Here is a 12963-nt window from a genome sequence, read left to right as displayed (position 1 = left end):
ATTTGGGTCACATATGATATGACCACAAATACCAAAGCATGCAGAATTGCAGAGAGTGCCGACAAGAAACAAAACATAAATCCCTTTTTTCAAAAAAAAAGAAAGGAAGAAACAAAACATAAAACTTTGAAAGACGTACGTGGTGAGAGGGCATGTATGAAACATGTCATGTGATTAATGGGCCTTTGGAGCCCAATAACATTTCCGTGACAACATAAAAAACATGTCCTCAACATGTCTCAAGATCAGACTCCAAACTGCCATGTGTGACAAGGTATTGAATAGAGTGTCCGAACCCATTTACAATCAAAAAGGAAAATAAAAAACAGCCTTGATTCTGGAGCTTTGTGTTCTTGTGGACATTGTCATATATTGCCATAACAATTGTGGCTTTGTTGAACTATTTGTTGATCAACGATTCATTCTTTATTATTATTTATATAGATTAATGGAGACAATCTTACATGAGATTTTTATGGTGCAAGAAGAACTGTTTGACGTAAATGGTCTCATAATGCCATAAAAATTTCTGTTATAAAACCATTGATGTAATAATTATTGTGACTTTTTTGTTGGGCTGTTTTTACTGGGTTTAAAATGGTTAAGGCCCATGCAAAATATCAAATATCACTCTATAATCTGTTTCATCATGTGACACAGTACACATCCTAATTAAAATTAAGTTCAAATTTGGATTGTTGAGTTTGGGTTGGTTCAAATTTATGTATATCACTACATAACTATATTTAACAGCAGACAAAACTCTCGAAATAAAAATACGGTCGATGACATAGCATAACATATTTATATTTTATGTCGATTTACATCATTCTGGAATCAAAATATTGTCGTTGGATCATGCGAGATTCTCCAACTTTGGTTCTCTCTTGTTTGATCTTTCTCACTGCATCGACGTCACCTTTCACCTACAGACCTACTCACTTTCGATATATGGTTCTAGTCTTCTAGACAGATTCACTTTCACTTTGAGTTCAGTTAGGTTCTTTAAGTGTTTATGGATTTGTCGGTTTGTAATATTACTATAGTAGAATGGACTGTTGTGGAAAACAATTGGGCTTTCTTGTCACTAATTCAAAAATCTTTATTGCAATTGGACTATTCTTTTTTCATTATATATTATTAATCCAATCAAATAGCGTGTTATTGACAAAATTTTGAGTTATATTTTCATGGTTGTTAATTACCCACCTAATTCACAATTTTTTTGTGTCAACATACTCAGTATATTTTTCTTTAGTTTATGGTTAATTATACCAAAACCAGAAAGAGATGGTGGCAGCTTTATTCATGATCCGTGATCGAGTGCAGAGACAATTTATAATAATACTTTTTTGTCGTAATTAATAATGACAAAAAATACAACTTAAAATAATCATTAATTCAGTATTAAGTCAACTCCCTGGCTTCCCCACCACCGCACGTTCGTGTCTCTGTCCACTCATTGACTCCATCTCCATCTTTTTCTCTGCTATCGTGCGCCTAAAACTGTCACATTCCATTGTGCTATGCTAACTTACTTTCCACCTTATCTCGTTAACGTGCGCGATCATATCATTACCCTATTATTTTCCAAATCATTTCAAAGATTATTTCTCTTTGCCAACTTGCTAATGTATTTTTTGTTGTTGTCCTTATCACAAAATGTCAATGACATCACCCTTTTTCCTCCGTCAAATACAACTTTCTATTTCCTTTTTTTTGGGTAGCAAATACACATTTCATTTTGGAATTAATTTGTTTTAATCGCCAAAGTCAACTAAGTTTACATTAGACTTTAGAAAATTTGAAGTACATACATTATATTTTTTGTCAACTAATTTTAAAATTACAACCATATATGTATATAAACCAAGAAAAAAAAACTGGTAATAAACGTTGACAAAGAAACTGTAATTAAACGTCTATCAATTATCTCACCAAAACCAAAAATATATTTTGTCTTTACATAATACACGTGGCAGCTGGATTTATGTTAAAAACTTAAAATAAGTCGTCGGTGGGCCCAGTCCATTAGAAACAATTAGAATAAGATGCCAAATAGTCAGAGTCAGAACACAGAAAAGGAAGAGCTGATATATCAAACGTCATCGTTTTAAGACCGAATCCAATTCCATATACTGTGTGTATATATATAATGTAAAAGATATATACGTGTGCTTTTGTTTGAAAGAAAGCGCACACACACAAACACATGTTCTTCGTTGCAGCTTCGTTGGGTTAAAAACTTTTCTCCTGCTTTTGGGAAGTCAAAGATAAAAAAAAAAAAGTTCCAAGGTTTGTTCTTTAGTTTGAAGCTATTTTCTTTTTTTTTGGCCTCCCAGATCTATACGTTTAAGATTTCTTCTATGTGTTCTTAAGTGTTTTTGCTCCTGATTATAATAAAATTCTGGAGTTTTTGTTTTGTTCTTTGGATTTGAAAATCGATTTAAAGTTTGCAGTTGTAAAACATTTCTTGATTTTTTCCTGCTTTGATTAGTGAATAGAAATTGAACAGGATTGCTTCGATCTGAGGTAGAAAATAAAGTGATTAGGTTTTGTTTTAGGAGAATCTGTCAAAATTTTGTGATCTGTTTTTGAAAATTGAAATCTTTGGGGTTCTTTTTTTTTTTTCAATAATTCTTGCCTTATATTTATCGTAGCTGGATTTGCAAAATAGAAAAGAGAAGGCTCTATATTAGTAAAACCAACTGTAGAGTTCTAGGTAGATATGCTGAAATTTTTGTAAAATCATAAACTCCTTTTTTAAAAAGTTAAAAAGTGTATTAAGTGGTAATTACTTTCAGCAGAAAATGGAGAATCTACCTCCTGGTTATCGTCCCAATGTTGGTGTTTGTCTAATCAACTCGGATAATCTGGTAAACTTTTTCTTTATCCAATTCACCTTTCTGATTAATTACTATTTTGCCACTGGTAATGAACACTTGAGTTTTACTACCATAATTTTGATTCACAGGTATTTGTAGCTTCAAGATTGAATGTTCCTGGAGCATGGCAGATGCCACAGGTGTGTTTATTCACTCACTTCGATATGAAATTTGCTGTGTCTGTTTATTTTCCACAAAGCTGATGATTTTTTTGTGAAGTGTGTTTAAATTCTTATGTCCGGAAAATTAATATTCACAGTGTTGAGCATATTACTGATGTAATAACACTACTCTAGTAGAAAAGAAAAGATGGTCAAGAGTTTGATAAAAGAATCTTGACAAGATGTTATCTAAATTGGTTAAAACTTTATCACCATTTTTTAAGTACTGAGAGAAACAGAGTCTGATTTTCTTTCCTGAAACTGTTTTCTCTGTTTTGCGATTATCTTGAAATCTTCAATGCTCTTGAGTTTCGAAAAGCTCGCTAATTCGGTGGATATTTGTAGGGAGGCATTGAAGATGGGGAGGATCCAAAGTCAGCAGCCATGAGAGAGTTACAAGAAGAAACTGGTGTCGTTTCAGCCGAAATCATCGCTGAGGTCTGTCTTCTCTACTCTTCACCAATACAATACAAACGATTATTAATCACAAAGATTTTTACCAATTAATTCTCTAAAACAGGTTCCAGTTTGGTTGACATATGATTTTCCACCTCCAGTAAAAGCAAAGGTTAACCGTCTCTGGGGTGGTGAATGGCATGGTCAAGCTCAGAAATGGTAAGTCTGTCTTTGCCAAAGTTTTTGCAATCTGAACACAAGAAGAGGATAAATGGCTCATTGTTCTGAAACAAAATGGAATCCACAGGTTTCTTGTGAGACTGATAAACGACGAGGACGAAAGAGAGATCAATCTTGCGAACAACGAAGCGGATTCAGAGTTTGCGGAGTGGAAATGGGCTAAACCGGAAGAAGTGGTAGAGCAAGCCGTGGATTACAAAAGGCCAACTTACGAAGAAGTCATCAAGAGTTTTGGTTCTTACTTAAACGATACAGGAGGAGCTGCTAAATGTAAATCAGCCAAGTGGTAATAAGAATCCAAAAAAAAAAATCAATGTTTGTTTCTTTTTTTTTTGGGGGGGTTCTTTTTAGTGGAACCCTTTTGGAATGCAAAAAGGTTTCTCTAGGGTTTTTTTTTATGTATTCATTTTTGTAAATTGGTTTATATGTACTAGAAGGTTTTGGTTTTGTTTTAACGTGGGGGTTATGTAAAACCTGGACTCAACAGGTTATTGTAATAAAAGTCTTTGTTTGGATTCAAAAAGGAATTGGGTTGTGTATGTGCTTATAAACTAAGTGTAAAGAAAACTCAAAGGTTGAACTTTACTGTAATTAGTACCACCGAATATACCTAACAAGATCTTTGTATTTTATCAAAAACAAATCTCTAATTCTAAAACAGGATGAGTTGTGTATGTGTTTATGGCTGAAGTTAAAGAAAAACCAAAGGTTATAAATATAAATGTGGGAGATAAATTAACAAACGAAACATGAGTTCCAAAACTATCATATATCAAGACACAACAAAGTGAGACCATACTTTAACAAAACCAAACCACATAGACAAATTCTTTTTAAGTACTAAGCTAAAGAGAAAGAAACTGGAAATGTAAATGGTAAATAAATGGTTCACCGGATAATTATATATGAATTCACTGGCAAAGCTGCTCGACGGCGGTCACGATCTGAGCCGGTTGAACCACGGTCCACTCTTCCAGAGTACCGGCATAAGGTGTAGGAACGTCCTGAGAAGACAAACACATCACCGGAGCATCCAAATAGTCATGGAAGTTCTCGTTAATGGCAGCCGTAAGACTAGCCCCAATCCCACCGGTTCTCATACACTCCTCCACGATCAAAACCCGATGCGTTTTCTTAACCGAGTTTCCGATCGTGTAAAGATCGAAAGGTTTCAGCGACCTGATGTCAATAACCTCAGGGTCATACCCTTTGTTCACCAGAGTTTTAGCCGCCTGCATCACATGGTACCTCATACGCGAGTAAGTGAGGATCGTGATGTGCTCTCCAGGTCTGACCATCTCAGCTTCCTCAAGGTTACAGATGTATTCTTCGTCCGGTATCTTCTCCTTGAGATTGTAAAGCAGAACGTGCTCGAACAGAATCACAGGGTTCTCGCTTCTTATCGCAGCTTTCATCAAGCCTTTGGCATTGTAAGGAGTCGAGCAAGCAACCATCTGGATCCCTGGAATGGACTGGAAGTAAGATTCTAAACGCTGCGAATGCTCGGCGCCAAGCTGGCGTCCAACTCCACCAGGACCACGGATGACGACCGGGATCGTGAACTGACCACCAGATGTGTAGTGAAGCATTCCACAGTTGTTGGAGATTTGGTTGAAGGCGAGGAGGAGGAAACCCATGTTCATACCTTCGATCACGGGTCTTAGACCAGTCATGGCGGCTCCAATGCCCATACCGGTGAATGCATTCTCACAGATGGGAGTGTCGAGAACCCTGAGGTCGCCGAATTTATCAGCAAGGCCTTTGGTTACCTTGTAGGAGCCTCCGTAATGGCCTACATCTTCACCCATAACACATACATGTGGATCTCTGTCCATCTCTTCTTCCAGACCTTCCTGAAGAGCCTCGAAAAGCAGTAGTTCATGTCTGCAAGTTCGTAAGATAAAACTGTTTATATTCTGTTTTGTGACGTAAAAAGCATCAGCCATGTATATGAGCAAAGAGACACTAAAGTGAAGAGGCAGATCACGAAATGTGTTATTTGATACATCAAAGAAAATGCATGGGTGATATCAACAAACAATTTATATCTCTAACGGAAACCAGTAAAGGTAGCAAAAAAAAGAGCACATAATTGATGAATTATTAGAGCACACAAGTTTAGTCATTTGCAGTATATATGCAAGAAGTCCAGAAATTACAGCAGAGCTGAAATTTTCATGGGATTTATGAGACATTGGCATGTGTCCATGGGAAGTAACTATATGGTTTGGATGTAAAATCTTGAACCTAATCATCTAGCATGATCACCACAGACAAAGATAACAATGGGAAGATTACTAAAAAAGCAAATAAATGTATCACATTTCAACTTTCGCAATCACTATCAAGTATCAACTACCGATTTGAAAACCAGGAGACCTGAATTAAGAGAGATTATTTCCAATCTAAAACCGTCCAGGGTGCAAAAAAAGAACAGCACAACATGTCAAAACTACCATGGAATCCCATTGACATGCAATCTATGTCTTCAAACAAAGTTCGAGGAAATGGAAACCAAATGCATTTGTGTAGCAAATACATGAAAGATCTAATAGGAGAAGCAGTATCAAAATCCAATTTGCAGAGCATTAAAATGTGCAAAACATACCCAGTGCCAGTGGTCGCAGATGTGTCCGTCTTGGTCTACAAAAGAACAAAAAAAAACCGTGAGACATTTGCAGATTTCGAAGGCCGACGAGGAGAAACCTTGCATACACAATAATCGGAGAAACGCATACCGCAACAGCATTTGCAATCAATTTCTGAGAATGGCTTGCTCTGAGGCCAGAGCCAAAGCTCTTGCTCGCATCAGATCCAGCGACAATGTATCTCTTGCTCCTCGCTGAATCAAAAACCGAAACAAGGAAACTGCTAAGATCTCGCAAATCAAACAGAAGAGAATGCAGATAGATCGTACGCTAAAATTCCGGAATCGAGAATCAAAATCCGAACCTGGAAGATTTGTGCGACAAGGAGCAGCGAGTTTCTTGGAATCGACGGGATTAAACGTCGACAAGGCCGTCGCAGCTCCGGCTCCATGGATTATCGCAGACATTTTCCCACAGAGCTCGGGACAATTTTGAAGAATTTTGGTCAGTTTTATTTATATATAAACACAGAAATGGCGATACAGAGAGTGACGAGCGGAGAAAACGAAGAATTAAAAGCAAAACTGCGAAAATTGTGAAAATTATTAATTTTTTTTTTCTTTTGCTTGTGCACTCACATCCACATGATTAACTTTGTTTTCATCGCCATGCGGTCTTTCTGATCTCCTGTGGGCTTCTATTTGTTAACAACCAATACAAATGTGACACGTCTTATTGTTAAGACTATAATGACACGTGTAAGTATATGACTAGTGGAATACATATTAATTAGTGAACTAGCTAGTATAAGGCTGGCAAAGTTCGTCTACCCACCCGGACCAACCGAGATGCATATTGCATAATGCATTAATCAACCTATGAGAGATTTCACTGATTTGGGAGACGGGCGGGTCACAAATGTATGGGCCTAGTAATAAAACAGTTTTGATTAGGTGTATTCTTTCTTATAGTTTGGTTATCAGATGATTCAGAATCAGATTTGAAAAGTAGAAGTTCGATTTCTCAAGGTGGATGGCAAATTAAGTTTGTGTAGTCTTCAAATAATCCAACTTACCTTTACTGAAATGATTTTATTTTCGAATAAAAATAATTGGATTAGTCAAAAAAAACATTGGTTGTTTATTTGTGTTTGCATTTGTGTGTATATATATAAACAAATGAACTTGCAATCTTAGAAATCTTATGCAAAATTCATTCATTTAATAAAAATTACTTTCAAAATTAAAAAAAGAAGTATATAAAACCTTGAACGCAAACGGAATCCAACAATCAAAAGAATAGCTTTACATTTGATTTCAAAAGAATAGCTTTACAAAATATAATTAAATTTTTTTTTGATGTAGACTCCGGCTGCTGGTCTGTTGGAGATTATTAGTCTGGATCTAGAAGTTTAGGACTACTCAAGTTAAAAAAAAAATCACCGATTTTTCTTTATATGTGTTTTTTTCTGATTTTTTTTCTTCGTATAAACGTAAACACATATTTGTTTATATTCGTTTTTAACAATCGAGACCTACATAAGTACATAGAAAAGCAAATGTGAGCAAGTAAAAGATCATGGCAGGCAGCTACAACTAGAATGATCATTTAAGAAAAAGAACAAAGAAAACTAGAATGATAATTTAATGCTCTTTTTGTTGATCATTTCTTTTGAAATTAACAATCAACCCTTATATAAAAAGCTTCTATATTTTTGTTTTCTAGTTTAATGAGATTTGACGAATCTTCAATACTTTTTATTTGACGACTAACGAATCTTCAATACTTACATAGATGAGGGTTTAATACTAATTAATGACTTTAAGAAGTTCATCATACAATTAAAACAAAAAATCAAACCTGCCGCGCAAAGATTTTCGCCATATTAAACTATCATTAACCCTTAAAAAAAAAAAACCAATACCCGGTTGCAAATATAATAGGCGGTTCAGTAACGTCCACGCAGCAATCAAGATTGTGTGCCCTATAAAAATGACTGGTTGTTTTTTGGTCCACAACAAATCGATCAAAAATTCGCTTCCACTGTCACTAATTTTCATAATGTAATACAAATTCTTGATTAAAATAACTAATAATATATATCTTTTACATTTCAAACAAAGGATTAGCGTAGTCTTTTTGATCGTTAATAATTCTTATAGTTACTTAGCAAAGGACCAAAAGTGAAATATAAGAAGAATCCCCTGCATTTATGTCATCAATATCTCAATCTCTGATTTTTGAAAGGATCAGAGAGAGAGAGAGAAAGAGCTTTAAAGGGTTCTCTTTTTGACTCTTCTTCTCTCTCTCTCTCGTTCGGATATTATGGAACTGCTCTATCTTCTCTGTTCAATCCTCTACACTTCAATCACATCCTTCTTCCTCTCTCTCCTCCTCCCATTTCGCCTCCTCCTCCGCCGTCTCCTCCCCTCACGCGCCGCCGTCGATTCAAGCGTCTCTTTCTACCAAGGCACCGTCTGGCACGACCGTCTCCGACCCGTCAGACACTCGTTCCGTTACTCCGTCCGTTACGCTCTCTTCGACCTCGACAATGCCCTTAACGTCCCGCCGGATCATCTCTCCGCCGACGAAGCTCGTATGGTTTCTCATACCACCGGTCCGATGTAAGTTTTTGTTCGTCAAAAATCGGATTTTTCTGAGCCGGAATTTGTAAAATTTCCACTTCGTAATGCGTAACGTTTTGATGTTTTTCTAACAGAACGCATCAAAATTCAAAATTTCAGTATTTGGGTTAAAAAGTTTTTGTTTTTGGTTCAAGGGTGTTAGGTGTTTGATCTGAATCATTGTATCTGAGTTTGTTCCTATTATTTAGCTGTAAATCGAATTTGATCATTTCAAAGATACAATCTTTATTAAAGACTTGGATACTTATTGTGATTGAAAAAGTTTCTGATGAATCTGTTATTTTTGGTTGCAGTTTTCTATTGACAATACCTCCAAGTGTTGGATATGAACAGAACCCATTGAGCTTGTATTATTGCTACAATTTGGAAGGATCGAGTAAACGCTTAAGCAAATGCATTGCTCAGGTATAATATATCTAATAGATTGTTTTTTGTCCTCTGTTTCTTGATTTGTTTCTCTCAGCTTCACTCTGTATCATCATCTATAGCGATAATTCATTATCTGAACACGATGTGCCAAAATCTTTACTGTTTCAGAGATCTTGAGTAAATCTGCTTATTGATTTCAAATAAATTGATGAAAGAAGAAGAGAAATGTGCATTCTCTTAGTTGAAACCTTTAATGGTGCAATGGCTTTATGGTAATAGTCTAGAGGATCTTGTAGGTTACAAATACTCCATGGGGAGAGCGTGTGACATTTGTTTTCGACCCTGAATCTGACGTGGTTGCCAAATCATTACAAGTCAGTCCTTTCATGGTAATGTTCTCTTATACTATTGTTATCAACTTTGAAATGATTCTTTATTAGTTATTGTGTGATTGATGATTAGAGGTTCCTAAAATGAAAATACTTCACCTTTCAGGATATGCTTGGGAATTGGAAAATGAGAGCAAATGAACCTGGAGATGAATTATCTGTCTCCATTGAATCGCAGCATCCTCAACACGGTAATTATTTCTCTGCGACATTGAAGGCCAAAAGAATACCTCAAGAACGAGTGTCTGATCCCGCAGTTTTCTTTTGGTTGATGCCTCATAAAGTTGCGATTTGGATCTATTGGCATGTAAGTGAGACAAGTCAAAATCTTTAAGTATATATACACTCAAGAACGTGGATCTCATAACCTTTTTCTTGTTTTTAGGCACTTAAACTCTGGTGGAAGAATGTACCTTTCATCCAACACCCTAGATACTCAAACCCATCATACAGAGAAGAATCAGCGAAACGTGATCAAGAACTTCGTTGTGTTGGATTAGATGTATCAAACTCTGATGAAACCATCAAACTTGATGGGTTTAAAGCAGATAGTTGTAGTAGTAGTTTTGGAGGATGTCGCTTTGCGTGGCGAGATGCTAATTGGCCTTGGTCATGAATAGTGAATACTTCTCTTTTTCCATTTGCCTAATTTGTGCTTTTCTCTTTTGTGGAAATGTTCAAAAACCAGAATTGTCACGGACCTGTTCTTGACATTCAACTCTCTATTCATACTTGAAAATGACACCAAAATCTGTTTCCACATCCATGTCTTTACTCAACGAGTATAATTTAACACATTGTTGAAATCACACCTTTTCTCTTTTGATTTAGGGGCTAGGCTGATTGTCAGTTCGGAATTTACAGTCATTCATCGATGGTAAGATTGGTATCAAACATTTGGAAATCTCATCTCAGGTTTTAGTTGACTTGTTTAGATTTTGGCTTGAAAACCAATGAACCACTAAGCATATAAATAAAATCGAATCAGGATCAATGAATCATGAATGCTTCTCATAAATACAGCAGTTTTATGAAAAAAAAAATGAAAAAGGGAGAAAGTGGTTTCGATAAATCTTTGGTGGACTAACATTTTGGGCATGTAATAGGTTAAGAGGAATACTGTATATATAGTAAACGGCACACGCTAGATTTTGTTATATTTGACACTAGTGCTAGGGCTGATCCGCTCTTCGCGCGAAATTTTGTATTGTATTTGTTGATATATTTAAGAAAAATTCTACGATATCAATTTTTCATTAAATTATGTATTTCAAATTTGTATATATATTTATAGTATTTAATAATTTTATATACAACATTTAGAAAATAATCAAATAATATATCAATTAAAACTTCAAATCAAATTTAGTTTGTAGATATCTTTATATTTATGCAGGTTTATGATTTTGGAATATATACAATTCTTAATTGTTGCATTCAGGAAAAAATATATGTAATAGACAATTAATTATTGAAAAATATCTCAATTCTCTAACATATTTTAAAAATATATTCATTTTTTTTTTGAGCATCCAAAAATATATTCATAATCTCTCTTTTTTCTACATCCATTTCCCTCTCCATCTCCCTCTCCCTCTCATTCTCCATCTTCCTCTCCCTCTCCCTCTCCCTCTCCTTTTCCTTCTCACTCTCCTTTTCCCCCTCATGTTCTCTCTCATCAATGCAACATGTTGAACCACACACAACATATTGGACCGGTTAAAATTTCTATCTTTCTTACGTTTTTCTTTTTTTCTAGTCACTTTCAATGTCACATCTCTAACTTGAGCTCTGTATAATTTTTTAAAGGAAACTTCACTCATTTTATGTTTCAAAGATTAGATTGATCATGTTGTCATTTTGTGATACCATAATTTGTTTCACAAATATGCATTCTCACGTCTCTATATTATTATTTAAGTAGTTATTTTAAAAATAATTTTTATTTTATAAATTATTACATGATATTCCATTACAAATAACAAAAATAATTAAAACAAAAAATGATATAATTGTCACTCGAGCTTTTTGAAACTCGTACAAATATTCATAACCTGTTAATATGTATTTTAATTATATAATATATTATTCTAATTTTCTTTAAATTTATGTCTTTTGTTATATTATAGTGTTTCATATCAGTTTTAAAACGAATTTGGATATTTTTAGATATTAAAAAATTTGGATCCGAGAATTTGTTTCTCGGATTTGGCAAAACTGGATCCAAATCCGGCTATCTTAAAATTTTATGGTTTACTATACACATCTATAAATCATATAAATAAAGTAAATAATTTAAAATAATAATGACTAAATGCATTAATATATAAACTATTATTTATGAAAAGTGTCTTTTCATATTCTTGTTAAATTAATGGATGATAGTTACTATGAGAATTAAAGTATAATAACACAAAATATAATAAATTATAAATTAATAAATGAATTGATGATGTGTCAAAATTTTAGAGTTTGAGAAAATGATGTGGCATCATGAGAAGAGAGAACATTTTACTTTATATTTAAGTAGTCATTTTAAAAATAATTTTTATTTTGTAAATTATTACATGATATTCCATTACAAATAACAAAAATAATTAAAATAAAAATGATATAATTGTCACTCAAGCTTTTTGAAACTCATACAAATATTCATAACCCGTTAATATGTATTTTAATTATATAATATATTATTCTAATTTTCTTTAAATTTATGTCTTTTGTTATATTCTAGTGTTTCATATCAGTTTTAAAACGAATTTGGATATTTTTAGATATTAAAAAATTTGGATCCGAGAATTTGTTTCTCGGATTTGGCAAAACTGGATCTAAATCCGGCTATCTTAAAATTTTATTGTTTACTATACATATCTATAAATCATATAAATAAAGTAAATAATTTAAAATAATAATGACTAAATGCATTAATATATAAACTATTATTTATGAAGAGTGTCTTTTCACATTCTTGTTAAATTAATGGATGATAGTTACTATGAGAATTAAAGTATAATAACACAAAATATAATAAATTATAAATTAATAAATGAATTGATGATGTGTCAAAATTTTAGAGTTTGAGAAAATGATGTGGCATCATGAGAAGATAGAACATTTTACTTTATATATATAGATTTTTGAATAAATATTTGCAAGATAATTATAGAAATTGAAGCATTATCGCCATTCGTGAAGTTTTTTTATCGCCATAAACTATAAATTAAAAAACATAATCAAATTAGTTTTAGTTTATTAAATTATTATAAACCACGTATATGTAGAGTGAATGA

At 33.7% G+C, this 12963-nt stretch overlaps 3 protein-coding genes across 4 annotated transcripts; 2 read left to right on the top strand and 1 right to left on the bottom strand.

Annotated features, from left to right (window-relative positions):
• Nucleotides 1-2142: 2142 nt before the first annotated feature.
• Nucleotides 2143-4209, top strand: LOC18992091 (nudix hydrolase 25). Of its 2 annotated transcripts, none has more exons than XM_006415449.2 (6): nucleotides 2143-2295; nucleotides 2808-2876; nucleotides 2975-3025; nucleotides 3392-3484; nucleotides 3567-3661; nucleotides 3750-4209. In XM_006415449.2, the coding sequence occupies exons 2-6, from the start codon at nucleotides 2811-2813 to the stop codon at nucleotides 3970-3972; spliced, it is 528 nt and encodes a 175-aa protein (XP_006415512.1). In that variant the 5' UTR covers nucleotides 2143-2295; nucleotides 2808-2810; the 3' UTR covers nucleotides 3973-4209. The 2 variants fall into 2 exon arrangements, with proteins under 2 accessions (XP_006415512.1, XP_024008589.1); XM_024152821.1 differs by having other exon boundaries at nucleotides 2183-2295; nucleotides 2805-2876.
• Nucleotides 4210-4417: 208 nt separating this feature from the next.
• On the bottom strand, nucleotides 4418-6843 carry LOC18992090 (pyruvate dehydrogenase E1 component subunit beta-2, chloroplastic). Its single transcript, XM_006415447.2, has 4 exons — nucleotides 6635-6843; nucleotides 6421-6524; nucleotides 6291-6325; nucleotides 4418-5566 (listed from the first exon to the last, which is right to left on the bottom strand). The coding sequence occupies exons 1-4, from the start codon at nucleotides 6735-6737 to the stop codon at nucleotides 4594-4596; spliced, it is 1215 nt and encodes a 404-aa protein (XP_006415510.1). The 5' UTR covers nucleotides 6738-6843; the 3' UTR covers nucleotides 4418-4593.
• A 1653-nt stretch (nucleotides 6844-8496) lies between these two features.
• On the top strand, nucleotides 8497-10435 carry LOC18992089. The gene is made up of 5 exons (XM_006415446.2): nucleotides 8497-8894; nucleotides 9209-9320; nucleotides 9581-9673; nucleotides 9780-9980; nucleotides 10059-10435. The coding sequence occupies exons 1-5, from the start codon at nucleotides 8596-8598 to the stop codon at nucleotides 10287-10289; spliced, it is 936 nt and encodes a 311-aa protein (XP_006415509.1). The 5' UTR covers nucleotides 8497-8595; the 3' UTR covers nucleotides 10290-10435.
• The last annotated feature ends 2528 nt before the right edge of the window (nucleotides 10436-12963 follow it).

This window comes from Eutrema salsugineum, unplaced genomic scaffold (assembly GCF_000478725.1).
Source record: "Eutrema salsugineum unplaced genomic scaffold, Eutsalg1_0 scaffold_5, whole genome shotgun sequence".
In the NCBI taxonomy this organism is placed as follows: Eukaryota; Viridiplantae; Streptophyta; class Magnoliopsida; order Brassicales; family Brassicaceae; genus Eutrema; species Eutrema salsugineum.
The sequence above is the reverse complement of the archived record's forward strand: the minus strand, read 5'-3'. Positions and strand labels throughout refer to the sequence as shown.